Source organism: Pristis pectinata, chromosome 21 (genome assembly GCF_009764475.1).
Source record: "Pristis pectinata isolate sPriPec2 chromosome 21, sPriPec2.1.pri, whole genome shotgun sequence".
NCBI classification, from domain to species: Eukaryota; Metazoa; Chordata; class Chondrichthyes; order Rhinopristiformes; family Pristidae; genus Pristis; species Pristis pectinata.
The window spans coordinates 34,443,198-34,469,770 of NC_067425.1; the positions used below are offsets into that span (position 1 = coordinate 34,443,198).

General features: G+C 42.4%; 1 protein-coding gene across 1 annotated transcript in view; it reads left to right on the plus strand.

The window, feature by feature from the left end:
- Positions 1–26,573, plus strand: part of mybbp1a (MYB binding protein (P160) 1a) — a 92,568-nt gene that overhangs the window by 54,475 nt on the left and 11,520 nt on the right. Inside the window, exons 20-24 of the mRNA XM_052035971.1 lie at positions 719–876; positions 2,536–2,670; positions 6,003–6,099; positions 11,916–12,047; positions 15,696–15,764. Of these exons, the coding sequence (XP_051891931.1) occupies positions 719–876; positions 2,536–2,670; positions 6,003–6,099; positions 11,916–12,047; positions 15,696–15,764 (591 nt within the window). The remainder of the gene's footprint in view (positions 1–718; positions 877–2,535; positions 2,671–6,002; positions 6,100–11,915; positions 12,048–15,695; positions 15,765–26,573) is intronic.

Genomic DNA, 26,573 nt, shown 5'->3' on the forward strand with positions numbered 1-26,573 from the left:
GCCCAGAGTTTCTCTACTTTGATCGCAGACTTTGAAATTATGAGCCTGTGCATGGAGACCAGGTTTTGCATTTCCATCACTGATGCATTATATCGACTGACACTTGGATTCTTAGGATCATGATCTGAGGCAATTTTGGGCAAAGGTTTTTATAACGTGGTAAGCTGGATGCCTCTTCTTTTTATTCCTGCATTTGAACAATATGGTCTTAGCACTTCCACTCTTTCATTGATGGGACTGCTTTCTAGTCTGTGTTGGAGTTGTGTTTCTGTTTTACTGGACTAATAATCCAGAGGTGTGGACTAATAACATGATGGCATGTTGAAATACCCCCTAAAAAATCTAGATTAACAATAAAATAAAAAGAGTGGAATTGAAAACTGCTATCAGTAACGATGACTGGGAAATTACCAGTTAGCTTTAAAAAGAAAATGCCTTTTGGAAAGAAATGGGCATTCCTAGCATTGTGTCATATATATGACTCTTAAGTCCACGAAGTTTGATTTACCATAACTTCTCTCTGAAGTGGCCTTGCAGTCCACACAGATCAAGACCCAAGAAGAGATGGGCAATAAATGGTGGTCTTGTTGGTAATGCCCACATCCTAGAGATGAACTTTGAATAGTTATGACCCAGTGTTCTTTGTGCTGTGGCTCGGTATTCCTTATCTTCATTGGTGTCTTCTGTATTTTCTAATAGAACTTCTGGTTTCCTTCAGGTCCTGGACCTCATTGAGATTTTCCTTGCGAAGCAACCTGAGAATCCACTTGTTTTTGATATCATTGAGCCTTTGATTGCGATCATCGAAGAAAGCCTGAGCTCTCATTCAAACCAGCAGGAGCAAGATTACCTCCGCAAGGCTGCAGAAATCTTCAAGTTAGTGATTACACGTCTTTAACCAATTTGGGGACCAGTTAGTTTTTTCTTTATCTCCATACTGTTGGTAGCAATTATTTTGTAATATAATGGCCTCTGATGCTGTGGTCCAGGCCCAAATGAGTGTGTAAGAGAAAGGAATTGAGATTGTATGCTGGTCCTGTGCTGCTGACTAAAAAATAGGTTTAAAGTGGCCAGTGGCTGCATGGCACCTCAGCAAGCTTCCTGAAATATGATCCTAAACTCAGTTAACTCTGTTCCTTTGTTCGTGAACTCAAGATGGGTTGGTCAGTGGATGAGGAAATGGTTTACTCTCCAATTGCTGAAACAAGTCATTTTGGTGAACCTCTAGATTTTGGAAGCAATTTAAGCAATAACTTGATGTGTAAAGAGTTGTTGGTCACAACAATTTAATATTGCAGAGTTATTGTTTAACTTTACCATTGACACAATGAATTTATTGGTCTTATGACAGACATATCTTGGTAAAATACTGCGAAGTCTGGTGTCGAGTTTGTGCCACAGTAATTTAGTAGTCCTTGTTTGTGGGAAAGATGTAGGTTATTCCACCCTTTGGGCATGTTTGAAGTATGTAGCCATCTCTATAGGAACACCAGCAGGGTTTTAGCTTGTTTGGGACAACGAGCACATTAACTTCAAAAACAAAGTACAAAATACACTCAAGCGGCATCAATGGGGAGGGAAACAGTCAATGTTTATGGCCAAGGTCCCTTCATCAGAACTGGAGAAGTGAGAAAACAAGTATGTTATGTTGTACAAAGAGGGAGGGATGGAGAGACTAGAGGGGACATCTATGATTGAAGGCATACAAAAGTTCAAGGTAACAATTACTTTAAGGAAAAAAAGCAGCTAGCAACAGAAAAGGAAAAATAAAAGCAACGAAATGAAACAGAAAGGTACAGCAACATCTGTGGAGAGAGGAAAAAGCATGGGGTGGTTACCTGAAATTGTTAAAATTGTTCCAAGACCTGCGATGCATCCAGACAGAAGATGAGGTGCCGTTTCTTGATCTTATGTTGGGCATTGTTGGAGTAATGAAGAAGCTAAAGACAGATGTCAGAAAGGAAGTGTGGCAGAAAATTAAAGTGACAGCTGACTGGAAACTCCTTCAGTTCATGGTGACATGGCAATTAATGCTGCTGCCTCACAGCGCCAGGGACCTAGGTTTGATCCTCACCTTGGGTACACTGTTGCTGGAGTTAATACATTCTTCTATGTCTGCGTGCCTTTCCTCTGGGTGCACTCATCCTAAAGACCTGCTGAAAGGTTAATTGCAAGTAAATTACTACTTAATATCAGTAAGTAGAAGAAAAATCGGGGGGTGTTAATGGGCACATGAGGATGAACACATTAAAAGCCAATAGGGAAATGAGAGAGGGAATGGGACTGATGGGATTGGTCTGCTGGAAGCCAGCATAGACCCAGTGGGGTGAATGGTGGCCTCCTATGTCACAGCAAGTCATTGAAAGGACCGGGTAGGGTCAGGAGCAGGTTAAGTTGCCCTTCCTACCTCTGCATCCACATTCAGCCTGATCAAATAGACCTTGTCCTGATGATGTCTCCCTGTCATCTGTAAATTTTCTGCAACTTTGCTGAATGTCTCCATCCTGCTCCAAAGAAAAATCTGTTCTTCTGCAGGAATCAGCTGTGCAAAGCCAAGAGCTACTGCCAAGATATCTCTGACGTGAAGGAGAATTTGCACAAGTTGATGGAGCAACTGGTGACTCGAGCCTCCAAGCAAGCAGATTCTTCAGTGTCACTTTACTGCTTCAGGTACACTGCTTTGTAGAACGGTTGCTTGTATCAAGATCCACTGTGTGAGCTGCGTGTGTCATGGGTCATGGACTGGGTGATCAGTGGTGCAGGGTGGGGTAGATGGGTGGCTTCACAGATTGTGGATGGGAGTGAACTGCTTGGTCAGGATTTGGTTTGTATGTCAATATGTTTTCAAAAGAAAAGGTATTTACATAACACCCATACTATTTTAAGACATCCTAAAGTGTTTCACATTCAATGAAGTTTTGATCTTAAGTATAGTTCCTGTCATAGTATAGAAAACCTGCATCTGATTTGCACCAAGGAATATCACACAAATAGTAATGAGTTAATGTCCAAAAATCCAATTTGTGACAGTGTTTAAGGGATAATAATTAGCTCAAGGAAGGAGTGGAATTTCCCTGCTCTTTAACATTTTTTGCACACGTCAAATTGTGCAGAAATAGTTGATGATTCATCCAAAACCTGGCATCTACAATAGGATAGTGCTCCCTTAGTACTGTTCTGGGATGTGAGCCTGGCTATCTTACACGAAGTCTCTGAGTGGTTCTTGAACCCACAGTCTTTTGACTCGGAGGTGTTGTTGCTGAGCTATAGTTACCAGCGAAAGATTTGAGCTCCAAGCTGTGATGAGTTTGCTGATTTCAGCAGAGGGGCTCATTGTGGGGCAAACACTGCTTTCATTTCCCCTACACTTGAAACACCGTCCAATTCCTGATCTCTAATCAGTTACCCGAGTCTCTTGTGCCCCCGTGATCAAATAGGCCATTGATGCACAAGTGTATGATGGCCACTTGGACTAGAGTCCACCGTAAGGCTAGGAGAAAGTTGGCACTGTGACAAGTAGAGATGTTATTTGCACCAATTTGTCCACAACAATGAAAAGCAATAGCAATATAGCCAATCTGTTATACAGGCAGTAAAGATGAAGAGTATTCTTTAAGTAAAGTTGGTGTGGAGTGCCAAGATAAAGGATCTTAGTTTTGTCATCATCCACCATAAATTTCTGTGTTCACATTTATAATGGCAGTTGCCTATGAAAAATAGGATGCAATTCTGTTAGTAGTGATGTATGAATTCCTCCTTTAGGAGGTTTCGTCACATCTGTTACTTCTGTTCGTTGATAGCACATACAGCTCTGAGCTAGAGGATAGTGGCTTCAAATTCTATTTCGAGTTGCACTCCAAATCGTAACTGATACTTCAGTACAATATTTGAGAGTATGCTACATGGACAGTAAATTGAGGCCGTTTCTCTACTCTGAGATCCCATAGCAATGATTTGGTGAATAATGAAGCAACTTCACTAATGCAGAATAATTGTCCATCTCAGTGGTTTGAGGGCCTTGCTGTGGTTGCCATGCTTGCAAACCAACAGGAGCTCCACAATGAAACTTCCTCATTGAGTGTGAAGCAAGTTTGTAAGTTCGTGATGATGTGAAATTGCAATGAAATCAACCTCTGTCTTTGGCAGAGTCAAGATCTCGCAAAAGCTCTTGAATCTGTGTTGGAGCTTTGTTTGCTTTCTTAGCAGACAGAGTTTGAGAAATGAGCAATTTTTGTTCTCTCTGAATCTTGTCCAATTTCCTGTATTGTTTGACCATTGAGCATTCTGTCTATATACATTAAAAAAAAATTCAGAGACTAAAGTGGGTTTTTCTTTCATCACATTTGGATGTCCAACCTGTTGATCCACTCGATGTCCTCCTGAGTTTGCAAGTGGAAAACTGAGATGCCTCCTACAATGGATCTTAACTGGCAGGTTGATGTGATATGCTCCCTGGTCTGGGACTTTGGGCCTACAAGCTTCTTCTGTTCATGGAGCAGGTGGCCTTATCATCCTTGACCTCAGTGGATGCAGGTGAAGGCTATCCATTGTTCTCGGGGGATGACAGAGCCATTCCTACTGCGGGGTCAGTGATGAGGCCATTGGCTGTGTCCTGCAGGTTCTGCCATCTGGATAGTGAGTTTGTGCCCAGAGCATGGTGTTGGCTGCTGTTTCCCAGAATAACTAATATGACTTTAGTATGTGGTGGTTTTGTCAGGACTTTGAGCCGAGAGACTGGTGTCATCTCTAATCTTCTTTCACCTTGTGCAGGATATTAGAATCCTGGTGTATGGAAAAGTGAAAGTTGAGTTTACTGTCATGTGCACAAGTACATGTGTGCACAGGTGCAATTAAAAACTTACTTGCAGCAGCATCACAGGCACGTAGCATCAAATAAGCAGCATTCACAAGAAAAACTTAAATTAGACACAATTTTTACCAAGAAAGAACACATTAGAACGAAAAAAAACAATGTGGGCCAGCACATGGTGGGACTAGGTCCCAGTCCACGTGCGAGCATTTAGCTGCACGCTTTTGATCCAAGTAACCACTGCAGGGCAACGAGGTGATGCACAGCAGAATATACAAGGACTATTGTTACTGTTCAGAGTTTTTCTGGCAATGCTTCCCCCATGAAAAATTTCCAGATCTTGTTCACACTTGTTAGTGCTTTTTGGTTGGTTTTGATTGGCTGAGGGCAGTATGTGAGAGAACATTCTAGGATGGCACTGCAGTGTTTGAGAACTTCTAAAGCGAAGCAATACCAAAGATAATTGTGGGTCAAGTTGTGTCACAAACCAGTAACACAAGTATATGCCACGCATCCTGCTCCCAAAATACTTCCATTCATTGTGAAATGTGTGAACCCATCACTTGGTTTCACCCTCATTAACCACCATGTCAGCTGTGGCTCAGTGATATCATACTCTCAGGAATGAAAGGATTGTGAGCTGAAGTCCCACTTGAAAGCACAAATCTCCAGGCTGGCACACCAGTCTGGTTCTGAGGGAATGTTGTTGTGCCTGAGGCACTGTCTTTTGATTGATAGATTAAATAGAGCCACAGTCTGCTTTTTCAGTTGAAGGTAAAGGCCACACACCATGTAAAGTGTTACAAGAGTTCTCCTTACCCAATGTTTATCCCTTAACAGCATCACTTTAAAAAAAACTTCATCTGGTTATTTTCAGATTGCTGTTCATGGGAAATTGACTGCCAAGCTTTCTAAATTTCAACCGTAAATGCACTTCAAAGATACTCCATTTGGCTGGAGGTTTTTGGAGACATTGAGAGGTTATGAAAGGCAGTATATTAATTAGTGTTTAATATCCATTTTCTCTCAGCCCTGATGTTCATTTCAAGTTCCAAAAGCCACGTGATTGGTTTTCTGAACTTGGATTTCTTTGATTGGTTTATTTATTTTGTCCTGGTGATAAGAGTTGGGTTGAGAGGCGGTTTTGCATGGGCTGGTTGTTCCTAACGATCTTATTACCTGTGCTTGGCAGTGGAGCCCTTTATCTCTTCAGAGTTCTGAAAGGAAAAGCGATCAAACCAGCCATAACTGGCATGAGTGAAGAGGAGGAAAAAACTGAAACTGGACAGGTATGTGGGATCTTCAAAGATGCTTCTGCTGCCAGGCAGCTACCAGTGATGCTTGTAATGATGGCCACAGTGAGCCAGTAATGGTCCACAAAGAACTCCAATGATTTATGCAAAAAAAAGCCTAATCATTTGTTCACGTTCAGAAGACTATACCTGTTAACGCAAGCAATGAGAAGTGTAGGGGAAAGGAAAGTTTTCCTACCTCTGCCACCCAAAATTACATTAAGAAATCATTGATCAGCTGTTGTATAATTGAAAGAAGGCTTTCTGCCCTGACAGTGTGCATTCATTCACGTGTCAGGAATAATTCCTACTTCATTATGTGGATGGTTTCTTTTCCCAACTGCTGCCTTGTTGCTCTAAGTAATCTGGTGGGCTTGAATGCATTGAGTATTTCATGGGCTACAAAGCACCTTGGAACATTGTGAAAAGGACGTGAAAGGAGCCACATAAAGGCAAGACTTCCAAAATTCATCAGGGAGTTGAGAACACTTAATTCTCTTCCATTTTTTGTGCACCTGATAAATAGAGGCCAACCTTAAATTGAAAAGTATGAAGCCAAGTAAGTAACAAGATAAGCTTGAGGGTGCACAAGAAAATTGCCAAAGAATGTTAGAGTGAGCCAGAGTGTAAGATGATGAAGAAACAGGGAAAAGGGGGTAGATTGGTTTTGGCATTAGTAGAGAGGAATAAGACGTTGAGTGAGAACTGGACACTGCTTGTACTCTGAAACTGCCCTGACCTATCATGACTGTACATAGATGAAAAAAGGCAGCCCCCTTTGCCAGATCCAGGTACACTCAAGCTCTTGCCCCACAAGTGAAAGGGCATGTACAAATCAAAACCCTACCAATCACTTGACAATTCGAGACTCCAACATGTAGACTAAAATTCTAAATCAAACTAGACTGTATAAAGTATTGGTGTTAGATTTTGATTAGGGTGCTGTGAAATAATGACGTTTTACAAACAATGTGCTGGAGAAACTCAGCAGGTCATGCAGCATCTGTGGGAGGAAAGAAATTGTCAATGTTCCGGCTTGAAACCCTGCATCAGGTTGGTCCTGGTGTGTGACCTGCTGAGTTCCTCCAGCACATTGTTTGTTGCATGACATTTTACACATTTACTTTTTATCCCCTCTTGTACCTTCTTCCCCCCCCCCCCCCCCCCTGTGCCCCATGCTCTCATACCCTCCCTCCTCCTCTCTGTGACTGTCTGCCATGATAAGAGTTACTGCCAATGTTCCCATGAATATTTAAGTCACAAATTAATTGGTTTATTATATAAAGAAACTAATTACTGGACCAGCAGCTAAGGTTCTGGACCACTGATGCAGAGTCATGAATTTAAATCCCAGGGCATCTGGGAAATTTGAAACCACATGTGAAAATTTAATAAAACGTTTTGTTTAAAAGCAAGTCACAGTAATGGTAACCATGAAACTTTTCTATTGTCCTAAAAACACCTGATTCATTAATGACATTCAGGGAAGGAAATCTACCATTGTTATCTGATCTGTCCCATATCTGGTGCCACATGCACCAATGCAGATTCTTAACCCCTTAGTTAAGAGGCAATAAAAATTGGCAATAAGTGCCAGCAATATGCATGCCCACGGAAGAATTTTTAGAAAATAATGTGCTCCCAGTCCTGGTTCAAACTGTGTTGCTGCCTTCCATTCATCTTTGACCAATATACCTTATTTCTGCATTCTTCCCATCCTCCCTGTTCTCTCGTGTAGAACTTAACTTTTAACATCACATCTGGTATTATTTTGCATTCTACACTACTGCAACTGGCACCCATCTTTGGCCCTTGCAATCTGACTTAAGAACATTAAGAACATAAGAAATAGAAGCAAGAGTGCATCATTGTCACCCCTCATGCTTGTTCTGCTATCCAATATGATCTCCAATGCCACTTTCCTACACTTTTCCCATATCCCTTAATACCCAAAAATCTCTGGTGTCTTGAATGTACTCAGCAACTGACCTCCACAGCCTCTTGGATAGAGAATTCCAAAACTTCACTCTGGGTGAAGAATTTTCTTCTCGTCTCTGTCCTCAATAGTTGACCGCTTTGAGCCAGAGACTATTCCCACCTTCCCTCTCCCCCACCTCATACTGATTTCAGATATCGTAGCCCGGAGAAACGTCAGGTCCACATCTGCCTTGTCAAGCCCAACAATGCTTCTCAGTAATGAAGTAATGAGCATTATACTCACAAGATGCTGGAGGAACTCGGCAGGTCAGGCAGCGTCCATGGAGAGAAATAAACAGTCGATGTTTCGGGTCGAGACCCTTCATCAGGACTGGAAAGGAAGAGGGCAGAAGCCAGAATAAGAAGGTGGGGGGAAGGGGAGGAGCACAGGCTGGCAGGTGATAGGTGAGTCCAGGTGAGAGGGGAAGACGTAAGAAGCTGGGAGGTGATGGGTGGAAGAGGCAAAGGGCTGAAGAAGAAAGAATCTGGTAGGAGAGGGCAGTAGACCATGGAATAAAGGGAAGGAGGTGGGGAATCCGTATGAGCATTATGCTGAAGGTTTAATGGTGTATGCAGTGCCTAATTTTCATTGTCATCTTTGAGAGTATATATGTTTTAACTCATAATTGTTACCATAACATCAGTACAGAAATTTGGAGCCTGTAATTTTCCTTTCACAGCTGCTTGCCTATGCAGATGTGTTATGTGTTTCTCAAGTATTGAAATCTTCTCACTTGTTTTTGTTTTGCTTGGGTCCCGTGTGGATAGAGAGAGAGAGAGAGATCTTTCTCGGACCTATGTCAGCCTGCATAATGTCTGATGGGCTGATTCAGTAGTATTGTCTGATTTTTTTGGTTTTTGTTAAATTATTGTTGTGGATTTGGGGTTTGATTATGCACTGTTCACCGTGCACACTTCTAAGAACACTATCATTTACTGATAGTCCTTCAACCCTGGGGATGAGTCGCAGCCCCCTTCTCCTTCCAATTCAGGGGATTTCCAGTTCTGATCGTAAAGTATCAGGTAATCTTGCACAGAGTGGGGTTCGAAAGCTCGCCGTGCAGATCCCAATAACTGCGATTTCCTCTGTGTAAATGAGCAGTAATTGACCATTTTAGAAAAACAGTCTTGCGCCCTTTGACTAAAATCTAAAAGAAAATATCTCTTGTTTCCAGCAGACTCGCAGGTAGAAGAGTTAATTGTTCGCATCAATCCCCTCATGAATTTTGAATGGAAAAAAGATTTTCATTTGTATAGTTTCTTTCATATCCATTTCAGAATGTTCCCAGCCAATACATTACCTTTCTAAAAATACATTCTGTTATAATGTAGGAAATATGGTTGTCACTTCATACTCAGCAATATTCCACAATGGTTAAGATTCAAGATTTGCTGTATTGTCATTTCTCTGAGTATTTACATACACAAAAAAAACAAAATACTGTTTCTCACCAGCTCATATCAGTGCAACAGAAAGAACAGTGATAAATATCTAAAATAGTCTATAAAAACATCACTAAAACAAAGCTAAAAACATATCAACACCACATATTCATATCTATTAAAGTGCGTTTATGTATTAATAAGTGCTTATTCAGTTCGAGATGAAGTTCAATGTATCAGGTAAATAACTATCAAACTATTTCTGTATTGATGTGAGTATGTCCGTGTGTGTGGAGGGAGAGCTTGTCAGTGGAAGTGGAGGGGGACACAGTCCATTTATGATCCTGACTGCTTGTGGGGAAAAAGCTGTTCAGCATCCTACTAGATCTAGAGCAGATGCTCCTATATCTCTTCCCCAACGGCAGGAGGGAAAACAGATTGTGAGAATGGCGATGAAAGTCCTTAATGATGGCCGTAGCTCTGCGAACGATAGATCTCCGTCAAAAAGGGGAGAGAAGCACCAATGATCCTGCTGGCTGTCTTCACCATCCGATTGAGCTGCTGCTGTTCGTAGGCCTTGCAGCTACCAGACCAGGAGGGGAGGTAGTAGGTCAGGATGCTTTCAATGGTGCCCCTGTAAAAAGTGATGAGGTGTGGAATAGGGAGGCCTGCCTTTCTGAGTCTCCAGAGGGGGTAAAGCCGCTGCTGGGCTTTTTTAACGATGGCTGCAGTGTTAGTAGTGGAGGTCAGATCATCCGCTAGGTGAACCCCCAGGAACTTAGTGTTGCTGACCCTCTCCACAGCAGCACCATCCATAGTCAGCGGTGTATGATCATGCTTGCCAGCCCTCCTAAAATCAATCACCATCTCCTTTTTTCTGTCCACATTGAGGGTGAGATTGTGGAATCTACACCACGCTGTTAGCTGCTCCACCTCCATCCTATATGCAGACTCATCATTGTCACTGACGAGACCCACCACTGTTGTGTCATCAGCGAACTTAATGATGTAGTTGGTGCTGAATCTAGCAATGCAGTCATGTGTGAGCAGGCTAAACAATAAAGGGCTCAGGATGCAGCCTTGAGGTGAGCCTGTGCTCACTGAGATGGTTCCTGATGTATGACTGCCAACTCTATCTGCTGCTGCTGCTGCGTCAGGAAACTGAGGACCCAATTGCAAATGCCAGTGTCCACCTCTAACAGCTTCAGCTGTTTCAGATAATGACCAGGGAATATGTTTTTGCATTGTTGGTTGAGAGAGAAATTTTAGCCAAGGCATTAGCCAGATGCAAGGAAATTGTCCCTTCTTCAAAATAGTGCAACAGATGGGGTTTAACACCTCATTCAACCAAGGGCTTTTGACAGTTCAGCACTCTCTCAGTACTAGGCTCAGTCCTGGCCTGCTGAAGTCTGGAGTGGGACTTGACCCTGGAGTTTTGACTCAGAGAGCACTACTAACTGAACCACTGCTTACACTGTTTTGGAGCCAGTAAACTGAGTCGCCTAAGTGTATCTGTTATGACAATTGGTGCTGCTGGCTTGCCTTTAATAAGGAGTCAACACCAAGAATGGTACTGCAAACCCTGCTAATTTTGTATTTCCTGTACAAGCAAAGTTTGTAAAATTTGACCCAAAGTCTCTTGGAGAAAATTCAGCTCTGACATTTCTGGCTCACTCTTGCCGTTCTAAACAGCTTGCACACTGCAGAGTGTGGAATACCCAAGTCTGTTGCACGCATGAGTGACCAGGCTTCCTTACTGACTGTGCTCCACTCTACATTTTCTATAAATAAGAGTATTGTATAATGAGCAACTAACTGCATGTAATTGTCATGCTCTCTGTTGGTCAAAGCCCAGTTGTAAATCCTTATTGGATGACATGGTACAATGTGCTCAGCTGTAGCCCATCCCTCACCATCTGCCTCATTGCAAGTGTGGGTGGAGAGTCAGACATGCTGAGCACTGTTCTATCAATTACTGCAGAGAGAGGGAAATTTGGTTCTCTCATTGGGGGATGGTCACTACAATCCTGCGAGAGGGCAGGGATATTGACAGTGTCAGTCAACTCAGGGCAAAAGCTCATTGGCTTAGGGAGGGGGATGGGCTGGAGAATGAACTCATTTAGTAATATATCAGTTGACGTTGGAAAAAATGCACATTGTTTTGTTAAACATTCAATATAAAAACGATTAACAAACAATCTGCTGGAGGAAATCAGCGGATTGAGCAGCATCTGTGGGGTGGAAAGGAATTGTCAATGTTTCGGGTCAAAACCCTGCATCAACAGTTCAACCTGCTGAGTTCCTCCAACAGATTGTTTGTTGCTCCAGATTCCAGCATCTGCAATCTCTTGTGTCTCTGTGAAAAGGAGTAATTTTGATTTACATTTTCCCTTATTCTGGTAGTAGAGAATCTACTGTGATCAAACTTGCCCTGAAACCTATTTGTTTTGCAGGTTGATTCATTTGGAAGCTTGGATATCAACCGAGTGACTGAACTTTATCAGGGGGCGCTGACCCTGTTTATGAACAGACGGAAGAGTTCCCTAACTGGATCTATGTTTGTTGATCTCTTCAGTCGTTTCCCTGTAAGTGTGAAGGAGCTTGGATTTTAAGTGAAGCTGAACTGCAAACTATATTGTGAAGAGAATACATACGCTTAGAAGAATGGTTCTTTTGTGTACTCTCTATCATGTCCCCTCCTCCTGCTAAAAGCATTAACGCCTATGCTGGGTACAAGTCTGCACGTCTTACAGCCTTTTCATTCAATGAGGTTTGTGTGGGAGTGCCTGCGTTAATATAGGTTACATTAGCTATGAGTGTACATTAATTACATGAGTTTGTGTGTGTCTGAATCTCAACAGAGCTCGATCTGTACGCTTGCAACGGTTGATTGTGGTCAGGACCAAGAACATTATTTGATATTCTCTTCTTTCTCTCCTCAGCCCTGGGCACTGATGCCAGTCATACTGACCAAAGCTGTGGCAGCCTGGTTTAGTGGTTCTGGGATGCCTGGAAAGTGCACTGTTTAATATGGGAGTAGACAGAAAGTCTACTCCTCTATTCCTCTGTGGGAAGCCTGCATTGTCTGATCATATCCTAGTCTGGCCCAATAGCCTTTTTATGTCTGCAGGTCCCAATTCAGGGATACTGAGGCAAAAAATAGCCTGTCACCTCAATCAAGATGGGTTTTACTGAACCAAACTTGGACCTTCCTATTTGATTGCTTTGTAACTGGTGTCTATTGACTTCTGCACTAAAAGTGTTTGTTCATGGTCAAGCAGGGGAAGATATCCTTAAAGCATGCTCCCCTTTTTATGGTGTAAATATTCATTTGATCCCAGCTATTGAAGAATGTATCCCTTCCCCAGATCAATAAATAGACTTTTAAGTACCAGGCTTCTTCAAAGTGGTCCCTGTTTTGGCTGTGTAGATACTTCATGTGGTGTCTGAAGTGCAGGTGCATCCCACAGTGAATCTGCTTCACACCATGCTGTCCATCTGTGCTTAGACTTCCTGTGCACATACTGTGGAGCAGATCATTCACAGTAAATTTAGACAAGCATCTTGTCAGCGGAAATTCAGTTGGAGGAATAAAAGCTTGCAGCAGTTTCTATGGGATGTGTGGAGGATATAGCGAAAGTGTGAATGTTTTCTTCAAAAATTTACAGTGACTGCCCTTGTCCGAAACCTTTATACAGTAAAACTTCAGTAGTCCACTATCCTGCTGTTCAGAAGATTCTGATGGTTTGGCATCTGGCTCACTCGGTTCTGTTTCCCAGACTCCCTTTTAATTCACAGGCACCCTAGTTTCCACACTCCCTTTAAGCTTACCAGGGCCCCATTCTCAAGCCTCTTAAGCTCACCAGTGTCTTGTTTCCTGAGCCTTTTTAACTTTTCCAGGCACCATTCTCTGTGCTCCTTTTAAACTCACTGGGGCATTGTTTTCCCATGCCCTCTTTAAACTCGCCTTGGTTCCCTGAAAAATTTATATTACTGTGTAATTTCTTTAAAAGAAGAAATACAATTTTATTGGTTTATTAAAAGGAGTAATAGCCAATAGTTCAGAAAGATAAGATATCTTTATTAGTCACGTGTACATCGAAACATAGTGAAATGCATCTTTTGCGTAGAGTGTTCTGGGGAGCAGCCCGCAAGTGTCGCCATGCTTCCAGCGCCAACATAGCATGCCCACAACTTCCTAACCCGTATGTCTTTGGAATGTGGGAGGAAACCAGAGTACCCATGCAGCCACGGGGAGAACGTACAAACTCCTTACAGACAGCGGCCGGAGTTGAACCCGTGTCACTGGGTGCTGTAATAACATTAGGCTAACGGCCGCACTACTGTGCCAAATGTGCTACTCTGGCACCACTAATGTCCTGAGTTTTACTCTAGCTGGACAGTCCTACACTATAAATGTCTCTAGTTTTACAACTGGGTGTTCAGTAGGTCAGGAGCCAGTAATCTCCTTATACCTAGGATGTGGTCCATCAAAAATGTATTGTGCATTTTGACATTAATATATAAATTTTGACTGCAGACATTCTGTTAGCACCTCCTTAGAACAAAGAAGATCGAGAAGGGACTTGAGTGCTACAAGATTGTGACTGGATTAGTAGGGTAAACAGGGAAGTGGTTCCCATTAGTAGATGGATAAAGAACTAGGTGGAGCATATTTACCATTTTGGCCAAACGATAAGGTGCAGTCGCAGGGGACGGGGTGGCGGTTGTGTGGGGAAAGGTTTTGCACTCAGAGGACAGTAGCGACCTGGAACTCACGCCTATACATGTGGTGGTAGCACAAACAGTCGGGGCTTTCAAAAGGGAATTGGATAAAAAAATTAAGGGAATATAATTTGCAGAGTTTTGAGGCAAGAGTAAGGAAATGGGATTTAATGGATTGAGCTACTAAAAGCCTGGATAGACTGGAAGGTTTGCTTTCTGTGTTGCAACAATTCCATCTCATGCATTTTACTGAGTGCTAGCAATGCGTCTCATGAGCCCCAGCCCATCCAGAACTGTGCAGTTACCTCATTAGGGCACACTGCCAGGCAGTTCCACTGTATGTTGTATGTCTCCTGTACAAGTTCAACTTGCAACATTTTCAGCTGTGTGCAAGCCCTATAACATGGCTCTTCCTCCCTTGGGTGCTCATTCTGTTCTCCGACCTAGTCTTCAATGAATTAGACTTGATTTATTATTGTCATTTGTACCGAGGGACAGTGGAAAAACTTGTCTTGCATACCGTTCATACAGATCAATTCATTACATGGTGCATTGAGGTAGTACAAGATAAAACAATACAGAGTGCAGTGTAAAGTGTCACAGCTACAGAGGAAGTGCAGTGCAGGTAGGTGATAAGGTGCAAGGTCATAACGAGGTAGATTGTGAGGTCAAGAGTCCATCTTGTCGTACTAAGGAACCGTTCAGTGGTCTTAAAACAGCGGGATAGAAAGCTGTCCTTGAGCCTAGTGGTACATGCTTTCAGGCTTATGTATCTTCTGCCCGATGGGAGAAGAGAAAATGTCCTGGCGTCTTTGATTATGCTGGCTGCTTTACCGAGGCGCAGAGAACTATAGACAGAGTCCACGGTGGGGAGGCTGGTTTCCGTGATGTGCTGAACTGTGGCCACGACTCTCTGCAGTTTCTTGCAGTCACAGGCAGAGCAGTTGCCATACCAGGCAGCGATGCATCCAGATAGGATGCTCTCTATGGTACATCGATAAAAGTTGGTGTCAAAGGGGACACGCTAAATTTCTTTAGCCTCCTGAGGAAGTAGAGGGACTGGTGAGCTTTCTTGGCTGGGGCATCTGCGTGGTTTGACCAGAACAAGCTATTGGTGATGTTCACTCCTAGGAACTTTAAACCTCTTGACCTCAGCACCGTTGATGTAGACAGGAACATGTGCACCCCCCCCCTCACTTCCTGACCAGCTCTTTTGTTTTGCTGACATTGAGAGAGAGGTTGTCACGGCACCATGCCACTAATCTCTCGATCTCTTCCCTGTATTCCGACATCATTATTTGAGATACAGCCCACTATGGTGGTATCATCTGCAAACTTGTAGATGGAGTTAGAGCAGAATCTGGCCACGCAGTCATGAGTGTATAGGGAGTAGAGGGCTGAGGACGCAGCCTTATGGGGCACCAGTGTTGTGAATAATCGTGCCGGAGGTGTTGCTGCCTATCCTCACTGAAGTTATTAATGTGGATTGTTCTCCCCATCTGTTTCAGGTCATGTGTTGTCGGTTGTTGCCACTTGCCATTGTGTCCATCACTGATGGAGTCAGAGAACACCAGCGGGTAAGAAACAATACACCCAGGCCCACTCACTTCATTTACTTAAGCAGATTTTATTCTAACGAAGTCTTATGGCGGGTTCGCTCTCTGCGAAAATGATATGAGGAGGAATATTCTTTGTAGGGTGGCTACTGTTTATAGTTTCAGAATATTTCTGTTTATGCTGTTTCACCATCATGCCTGTCTCATCTCTTTTGAAAGCTTTGTCTAATTGGGCCTACTTATTATTTTCTTTGTAGCCGTTCATTTTTTTATTTGAAGTGGATATGTTTCCCTCACCCTTTAAGGGAGTGCAAACCAGGTCACATCAATTCACTGAGTAAAACAAATTTTCCTCATTTTATTGTTTTGCTAGATATTTTATATCTGTGTCCACTGCTTACAGCTCTTCCTCCTACACTGTCAAAGCCCCTCATTGAAAATGTTGACTAAATCTCCCCTTGACCTCTGATCTTAAGGTGAACCATCCCAGTTTCTCTACACACGACTAATTTTCCTCAGTTTCTCCCCTGGTTCGGTCTCTTCCCACCTACATCTGTGACACTTGGGATGCCCTCTGCCACTTGGACGGTCTCCACTTCCCTGGTCCTAACTGTTCATCTTCACCATGGATGCACAATCCCTCTACATCTCCATCAAACCCATTTGCTCACCCTTTTCCTTTGCACCCTCTCATGGACGTGCTTGTAGAGATGTTGCCTGTAGTACTTCAGTTGAGACATGATTTATAATGGTTTAGCAAAACTACTTAGCATTTTTACTCTTGTTTGATTTTAGTAATCTAGGCATCACTGGCAAGGTCAGCATTGTCTATCCTGAGCATCCTTAAGAAGATGAGGATGAACTGGCACCTTAAAAACTGCAGTCCTTCTAGTGATGGTACTGCCACAATGCTATTGGCTGTAAGCCCAGTGATGACATATTTCCAAGTAAGGTTGGTGTGCAGCTTGGAGAAACTGCAGATGATGGTGTCCCCAAGCAAACGTTGCCCCAGCCTTGCAGTGTGTTTGGTATGTGTGGTGTGCACTGCGGTCATGGCATGTGACTAATAGAGGGAATTAATGTTTAGCATCCTGGATATTGTAGAATGTTATCAGAGCAGCACTCATCAAGGACGATGAAGGATATTAAGTCATGTTCCTGACGTGCTTTGTGGATGATGGAAAGGCTTCAAGGGTCAGGAAAGGGCTCATTTGCCACAGTGCACCCAGCTGCTGACCCACCCCTGTGGCAGTGGTATTTATGTGGCTGGTCTAATTAAGTTTCTGATCAAGGATCACTTCCAGAACGTGGATGGTGAGGGACTTGACGATGCCAAAAGTCATTGAATATGAAGGGTAGGTGGTTGGTGTCTCTCTTGTTGAAGATGGCTGTAGCCTTGCACTATGTGACCTGAATATTACATGCTACTTATCAGCCTATGCCTGAATATTGCCTAGGTCCACCTGCATCATTAATTGAGCTGTAGCAAATACAATTGAACATTGTGCAGTCATTAACAATTTCATGATGGAAGAGAGGTTAATGCTGAAGCAGCTGAAGGTGGTTGAGCCTCAGTGACTGCCCTGAGGAACTCCTGCAGTGCTGTCCTGTGGCTGGGGTGATTGACCTCCAACAACCACAATCAAATTCCTTTGTGCAAGGTTTAATTTCATTGAGCTGTTTTCCTGTGATGCCCATTGACTTCAGTTTTACCAGGGCTTCTAGACGTCACACTCAGTCAAATGATATCTTGATGTCAATGGCAGTCATATTAACTGCCTCTAGAATTCAGTTCCTTGGTCTGCTAATAAAGCCCAGCATCCTATATATAATTAGTATAAGTGCTAGATTAACGAACGAAGAATATTTAGTTGGATTTGCCACCTAGCTCATTCATATGGTAACAGCTGCAGCCTGGGGATCTTCAGCTACTCATGGTTCATCCATGGGTAGTCCTGAGGGTTTGTCAGTCACCAGCTGGGTGCCAGGAAACCTGTGCTTATTCCAATAAGAGACTGAGCTGCACAACACCTGGGATACCAGACCTGACCAGCATGAAGGCACAAGGGATGTGATCCAGCCCACGTGAACTTCGGGTGCCAACCCAGCACAGAAGTGCAGGCTGACCTCCTTACTTCAGCCTGTGTTGCTCCTTGTAAAGTCACCTTTATTAGTCACATGTACATCGAAACACACAGTGAAAAGGCATCTTTTGCGAGGAGTGTTCTGGGGGCAGCCTGCAAGTGTCGCCACTCTTCCAGCACCAATGTAGCATGCCCACAACTTCCTAACCTCTACGTCTTTAGAATGTGGGAGGAAACCGGAGCACCTGGAGGAAACCCATGCAGACACGGGGAGAACGTATTGAACCCGGGTTGCTGGTGCTGTAATAGCTTTACGCTAACCGTTACACTACCATGCCTGCCCTTCTGGTACTGGTTGCACAAACTATGCAGGATTCAGTATTTGAGACCTCGTGGACCTCCATGGTTTACATAACTAGTGCTACTGTTACAAGAGAGAGGCTTCCTTGGTACGTGTTCCAGAACATAAACTGCATTTTCATAAATAGCAATCATAGCTGGGAGTGTTTAATCCCTTCAGAAAGAGAGCTTCCCTGTCAAAGAATTATAAGAACCAAAGAGCCCAACATAAACACATGGAACAGCATCTCACCCTATGACTAGACAAATACAGTCCTTGGTAAACATTGAATTTAACAATTTTAGAAAACCAGTCTTTCTAGTTTCCTCCCACTTCTCTGCAAATAAAAACATTCATTTCTGATTTTAATCCTAGTTCTGCTGAAAGGCCAATGATCTCAAACATTTAATTATATTTCACTCTCCACAGCAGCTTCCTGACCTGCTGAGTATTTTGTCTCTGTTGAAGTCACGCAGTGTAAAAGCAGGCCCTTCAGCTTGCCTTGTCTATGCCAACCAAGTACCTGTCTAGTACCTAGTACTCCTCCTAATTTCCTTTCTTTGTCTTTCAACTCTTGATGGCACTAAGCTGTGCTGGGAAACATTTCCATGGGCACACGCCATCTTTGTTCATCACACAGAGGATCATCCTTTGCCTATGTTGTGAGTATCTTCAGGATATTCAGAAACGGAATCCAATCTCACCTACAGTAATACACTTACTAAAAGAAATGACTGACCACTGATTTGGGTGCAGAAACACTGGCACCTCCTTGGTACAACTGATGAGGCTTTTTATTTGATTATGTAATGAATTATCTCGAATGTATTAGGAGCATTGACTGTGTTTGACTGCGACATGATGTAAAATTAAACCCTGTCCTCTAATGTTTAGGTCTAGCCTCCTTATACATTTCTCTTCTTGTCTTAGCATTTGCAGCCACAGCATCAGCTGTCTACCCCCCTCAAACCCCTCCAACTCCGTTAACCCACTACTGAGTTAATCAAACTCTTCCTTGGTCACCTGACCCAATATCTCCTTATTGGTTCAGTGACAGTTTGCATCGAATTGATTTTCTGTTGAATGCTTTGTAAAACCATCGACAGAGCTAAGTACAAGTCTGTTGTAAGCTTACGTGTCTGAGATTAACCCAACTTCTTCCCAGCACTCCATTCTTCTTACTAGACCCCACCCTCAAACTGCCTGACTAAATCTAGATCTGGAGCCCAAAAGGAAATGGAAGAATTAAACCGGCTGTAATTCTTGTTAACAGTTCAACGTTTAGGTGTGCTTTGTGAACTATTTGCAATAACATTTGTAAAATTTTCTGCTGCCTGCCCTTCATAAGGTTGCTGTCTACTTGTAGACCTAAGTTGTGCTCCTTACCCATCATTTATGATGCTGTTGTTAGCCAGGTTTGTGGCTTTTTACGACAGTGTAATCATTTTTCTGCTTAATTAACTCGTGCTGAGTCTGCATAACCCAAGAGTGCACTGAGCACACAGAATGAGAATGCAGCTTTCTGCAAGTTTGTTGTCATGCTGTCTGACGGACTAGCCACATTTTCCTTTTAAGTCATTGTTGTTTTCAACTCTCTGGTGTCCTATGGGTTTTAAAGTGATAATCTTGAATTACAAAGTGATGGTCCTGAATTAATGAACTTTCAGCTAGTGTTCAGATGTTCTTCATCCTTCCACTGTGATGGTTTCAGGAGGATTCATGCTGACAAAAAGCAGCCACAGTGTGCCATAGGAAGCGGGCATTGATGCTGTTTGAGTGTTGTGATAATGCCGCATTTTGTCAGTTCCCTCAACCACAGTACAGCTGAGAAGGTTGAGTCTAGTTTGCTGTGAAATTTGTTAATATCATATTAATTAACTAGTGCATGCCTGCTGGTGCTGTGAGATGTGGACTATTTTTAACAGCACCCCATTGGAGTTCCACCTTTGATGTGGGCTGTCTTCCCAGGGGAAAATTAAAGTCTCAAGCCCACCAGCTGATCATCTGCCAGCTCCAACTGATTGCAGAAAACACACCACTCCCTCTAGTTGGCCAGTCTTAAACTGACTCCTCTACCTATGCTGTTCTGCACCTAATGTGTTGGATAAGGAGGATTAGGCTTGTGTTCCTGTCACTGCAACTGATCAGAGTATTTCATAATTAGTTGACCTTGTTAACTATCAGGAGACATCAGTGCTCTGATGTGTAACCATGCCATGCTACTGAAGTGCTTGAAACATGCATTTGCAATTGTGCATCACCTGTCCACTAGGAGGAAACCAGGTATTCTGTATCCCACAGCATACCTTCTCTTAAATGATCCTGTTGAGCCAGTCATTAAATTCTAGTTGTCCATCCCCTCTTGCTGCCATCTCTCCCAGGAACTTCAACCCCACAAGACTAAGAGAAACAAAGGACTGCAGATGCTGGAATCTAGATGAAAAACACGATGATGCTGGAGGAACTCAGCAGGCCAGGCAGCATCCGTGGAGAAAAGCAGGCAGTTAACGTTTCGGGTCAGGACCCTTATCCACAGATGCTGCCTGGCCTGCTGAGTTCCTCCAGCATCATCGTGTTTTTCTTCCACAAGACTAAGAGTCAGTTTGTCAAATGAATGTGTGGCTGATACTAGATTTAGATATATCATCATTAATAATTACCTTGTACATATGTGCACGAGTGTACATTTTTGGCCGAACTCTGACAGTTAAAATACCTTAGTTACATCATCACAGCTTATAATTATTATGACAAAATAGAGGAAGAAAGCTCAGTCAGATTTGCTAACTAAATGCTTGGCATCCTTCAGCTCTAGCACTGATGTGAAGCTGTGCAGTTGTGTTATGGACTTCCAGTGTGGTACCTGTGGGTGCAGTGAGGAATGCAGAAAGAACACCTGCAGTTATTTGGGTGGTGCATGTGTAAGCAGGTGTTAACCTGGCTGAATTAGAAACATTCCAGGGACGTATCCAAGCTGAACTCATGAGTAATTTAATACTTACTGTCATGGCTGTAATTAGAATACATCAATGACACAGGTTCCTTTTAACTTAACCCTTCGGTTCCTTCTGGTACCTGCGTAGACTGGAGCCTGTAGTCTAGGCAGACACTTTGGTGCAGTACCACAGGCAATTTAGACAGCTTTAAATTGAAATTTCCCATGCCTTCAGCTGAACATCCCACTGAAGCACAGTTCAAAGTAAAGCTGAGGTTTTTACATGTCCTCAAAAGCATTCATCTTGGATCCAACACCAGAGGAAAATCTCTTGCAAGGCTGTATCAACTAAGAGGATTGACACATTTGAGCTGTTTTTCAGGGGAAGCTTTCTTAAGTCTCGTTAAAATTTAAGAGCAATTTTCAAACTTTAAGCAGATTGACTTACTTGAATGCTGTTCACGCACCTGCTTTTGCCATTTGTTGTAAATGCAAAGATGTGAATTCTCCACTAGTTGACCAAATTTATCTTTTATTCATCAGCTTGTTGGTTTTACAGAGTCATAAAGCTACAGCATGGAAACAAGCCCGAAAGGCCGCTGGGTCTGTGTCGACCATCAGTCACCCATTTACACCAATCCCATTTTTTTATTTTCCCCACATTCCCAACGACTTCCCCTCAGATTCTACCATTCACCTACATACTAGGAATAACTTACAGTGACCAGTTAATCTGTACGTCTTGGAAGTGTTTTAGAATGATATGCATTCATATCTCTCGTATTTTGTGGGGTCTTACTGAGAGTTTGTTTCGACTATCAGATGTCTCTTGGTTCCTGAATTTTACCCTTGGTTCTGTTCACAAAATGTGCTGCAAAGGGAGCTAGCTAGAGGCCGAAAGAAATGAGGAACCTCTGGCTGTAATGTCAATTTTAGTGTGGCTTTTATTCAGATGCAACTCCAAAATTACTTTGAAGAATCTTATGCCTTTCTCGGGAGTGGAATTAACTAACACAGTACACTCTCACAACCTGGCCTCCATGGGAATGGGCATGTTGTTTGCTTGAATATTGCTGGTTGCAAGAGAATTCCTCAAAAAAAAAGACTGTCCATTACACACTAGTATTCTATGCATAAACCTCTAACTAAATTTCTGAACTATATGTCATCTCCTTAGCCTTTTAAATAATGTTTTCCACTGCAATTCTATATTTTAAGGCTAAAGATTCGTAATTAAAATAAATCAAATGAATGACTGTATTCAGCGTCACATTGAAGTGCCAAATCTTCAAAGAGGATGTTCCTGCTAATCAGCCTACAACTGCACTGCCAATTATTTTGTATAATACTTGAAATAAACTTCACTGTTTGATCTTATTTTCAAAGGAAAAAAAACAATTTTTGCTGGTTGCATGAGAACTCTGGATGCATGAATACCAGATAAACAAGTTTACTGTATTGTGTTTCGGATTTGGTTGTGAGGTGTGTAGAGCTTAGTGTATAACTTGAATGGGAGTTTCACTTTAATCCGCTTCATCAGTGTGTTACTTTCATAAACTTCTCTGGATCTTTATTACAATTTACCCCAAGGAGAATTAGAAAGGAATTGGGCCAGACTACTTGCTTAAAATTCAGCAATTGCATTCCAGTATTTAAACAACTAGCTGAACAGAAACTTGGTGTTCCAGAGTACAGGCTGAAGTGTAGCTGAGCACTGGCCCTGTAATACCTGCAGTGGGCTGGTGGACTGCCACTGGAGTCCACCAGGACAGCATAGACATGCAGATTTCCCAGCTTTGACCCATCTAGTACTATTGTCAAGTGTGGTGTCATCTGTTGTCCAACAAGTTGAGGACTTCCACGTTTCACAATGCATGTGAGGTTATAGACTTACTACCATTTAAATGGCCAAATGCCAGTAGATCTGTTTGGAAGCACCTGTGTTTGCAAAGAGAGGAAAAAAGAGGGATATGGGCATTCTGTAGGTAGGAGGGATTAGCTATGTGGGCCGAAGGGCCTGTTCTGTGCTGTACTGTTCCATGTTCTCGATCCAGCCCAATATCTTCAAAGAGGTCTTGTTTTTCTTCATTAAGATTTAATTCATTAGCTGTTACCAGCACTTCATGAAGAAAGTTATTTCCTTCAACCCGTGTCACTAAAATACCCGAGAAGCAATCTTTTTCCTGATAATTGTAAGTCATGCAGCTGTTATGATGCAGTGGAAAGTCTGCATTGTCTGATGTGCATGCCCGACATAACTGGGCACTTTCTTCTCAAATAAAAATTGCTGTACAAGGGCCGAATTGAGTCCAAGGTGGAAAGATGTTGTTGACCAAGAATCACTTTTTCTTTCTTTAATTGTGCAATGCAATTTCAGGAAAGATCAAAATACAATTAGGATGCAGGTGCAAAGCAAAAATCAAACCTACAGCTCGAATCTTCGTCTTCCTTCCTCTTCAGTTTGTGATCTCCCTGATCAGCTTGGGGATAGCTATTAATGGTGGTGGCATGGGGGAGTGTGAAAATGGAATAGATAGGTTATTTTCAGGTTGGAAGACTGTGACTAGTGGCATGCCGCAGGGATCAGTGCTGGGGCCCCAGGTGTTCTATTTTGCAGGTATTACTGGAAAAATTTAATTTCAATGTGTCAGAAACCCACATAGGTATATAGCTGCAAATAGGATATGAGCTATGTCTTTAATTAATGTCTATCATATCACAGTTGAGCATCAGTGTGAGGTTGGTTGTTTCTGACAGACTTTGGTAGCAATGTTTAAAGTCCTGTCTAATGCTCAATCCACCCAATTCTTTTAAGCATTAAAAGAGGTGGGACCTAATTAGAAGCAATGTTAAAATAGTCCTTGTGATTTCTTGGAGGTATACATGCAACTGAAGATTGCAACCAGATTAGTGAAAGGCATATGAAAAGTTTGTGTTTACATTATTTTTGTTTCACTGGTGGACATTAACTTAAAAATGAAGACGAATTCAGTCCATTCCAATAAGAATCCTTTGTGAAAATGAGAAGAGCAATAACTATTATACATGTCTGTTGACTCAATGGTGATGCTCAGTTAATACAGTTAAGAAATTATTAAACAGAATTAGTGTGCACAGTATTGGGGGTAATTTACTAATATAAAGTAGTATTGCAAATATGTAACCTGATCAAAATGCCCAACAATGCAGGGCATGCTATTTCAACCTCCAGTTACTTTCACTGCATTATACAGTTGCACATCTTAGTTGTCAGAAAAAAAATTGCTTCTCAGCTTCTTGGGTATTTTAGTTAGTTTAATTAGTTATGCTGCCTGACTTGCTCTGTCTCCTCCACTTTTTTTTTATGTTATGGAACTCCATAGTGTTCTTTCTTCAAAACGACGTCTTTGGATGGTTTATGTCTAACTGAGAAGGTGGGTGCAGTCTCATTTTAGCACTTCAGACAATGCAGAACTCCCTCAGTATAGTTTTTAATTGTCAATCCCACCTATACCTTGGTGCTCACCTCAGAATGGGATTTAAGCCTTTGACCTTCTTAGGTCAGAATGGCACCATTGAGCTGGAAATATTTGGCATCTTCTGTTTTTATTTTAAATTGTCAGCAACTGCAGTGTTTGGCTTTTGGAAAACCATGACCAAAACTGAACAGTAAGTAGCAGCATATGTTGGTTCGGTGTTGTCTTTCACCTGCCACTGTTCCCATTGTCGGTAAAGCTCAGATGGTAACACTCAGGGTCAACTTTCTCATTTGCAGTGAAATATTGGCTTCAATTAACCTGTGCTTCCTTGGACTGAAGCTTCTAGTGCTATCTGTAATATGAGTGAGAGACTTCTCTGAACAGCCAGTCTGGTCAATTCACATAGTAAATATCTTATTATCCAATTATTCTCATCAGGGTGAAGAGTAAGAATGCATTTACAAGCAGGCTAATTATATAGCAACAGAAACATGCAGCAGCTAACTTGATTGTGTAATGATCTGATGAACAAAGATTGAATTGGTTCATGAGTTTAAATAGCTGCTTCAGATTGCATTTCTTTTACTGTCCAATGGCAGCCAGCCTTTAGCTTACATGGATGGCTGCAGTTTGCATTTTGCCAGAATTGGATCGTTGAATACATAATCTATCAATTAATTCTTGTCAAAGCTGCAGTGAAGCACAATGAGTTTCGTTTGCATCTCTGAATATTTCACTTATGCTGTGAGCGGTTTTAATCTATTATCCCTATGTGGAAGCTTTGCATCCTGACTACTCTGCTGATTAAAATCCTTTCCAGTGATTTGTAGGTCTCTGGTTTCCATCTTACAGGCATCATGAAGTTCAGTGGGGAGAGACCTCCCTACTCAAGTGTTGTGCATGCATTGTCATAGAGGCATACAGCACAGAAACAGGCGCTTCAGCCCACCACATCCATACCGACCTTTTTGCCCATCCACACTAATCCCATTTGCCTGCATTGGCTCTGTATCCTTCTATACCTTGTCTGTTCACATGTCTTTTAAATGTCTCTTAAATGTAATGATTGTATCTGTTTCCACCAATTCCACTGGCAGCAAGTTCCAGGTAGCAAGCACCTGTTGTGTAAACAAAAGCAAGTTTCCCTCAAGTCCCTTTTAAAATTTCTTCCGCTCACCTTAAACTTCTTGGTTTTAATACCTCGGCCATGGGGAAAAGATTCTGACGACCCTATCAATGTCTCTAATAAGACCATAAAACATAGGAGCAGAATTAGGCTATGCAGCCCGTCGAGTCTGCTCCACCATTCGATCATGGCGGATTTATTTTTCCCTCTCAACCCCATTCTCCTGCCTTCTCCCCATAACCTTTGATGCCCTTACTAATCAAGAACCTATCAACCTCTGCTTTAAAAATACCCAATGACTTGGCCTCCACAGCCGTCTGTGGCAATGAATTCCACAGATTCACCACCCTCTGGCTGAAGAAATTCCTTATATACCTCGGTATATAATTTTGTATACCTCTGTCAATTCACCCCTCTGCCTCCTTGGTAAACAAGCCCAGCCTGTTCAATCTCTCCCCATGACTAAAGTCCTCCAGTCCAGGCAATATCCTGGTGAATCTCGTTTGAACCTTCTCCAGTGCAACCACATCCTTATAGTGTGGTGACCAGAACTGCACACAGTGCTGCAATTGCAGACTGAAAGTGTTTTGTAAAGTTGCAGCATAACATCCCAACTTTTATATTTTATGCCCAACTTATGAAGGCAAACATACCATATGCTTTCTGCACCCAATCTACTTGTGTTGCCACTTTCAGGAAACTATGGACATGGACCCCAAGGTCCCTCTGTTCATCAACATTCCTTAGCCCCTACCATTTACTGTATATGTCCTACCCCTATTTGACTTACCAAAATGCATCGCTTTGCACTTGTCAGGATTAAATTCCATCTGCCACTGGCTCTCCCAACTTCCCATCTGATCTATATCTTCAGCCTTCCTGGGTAT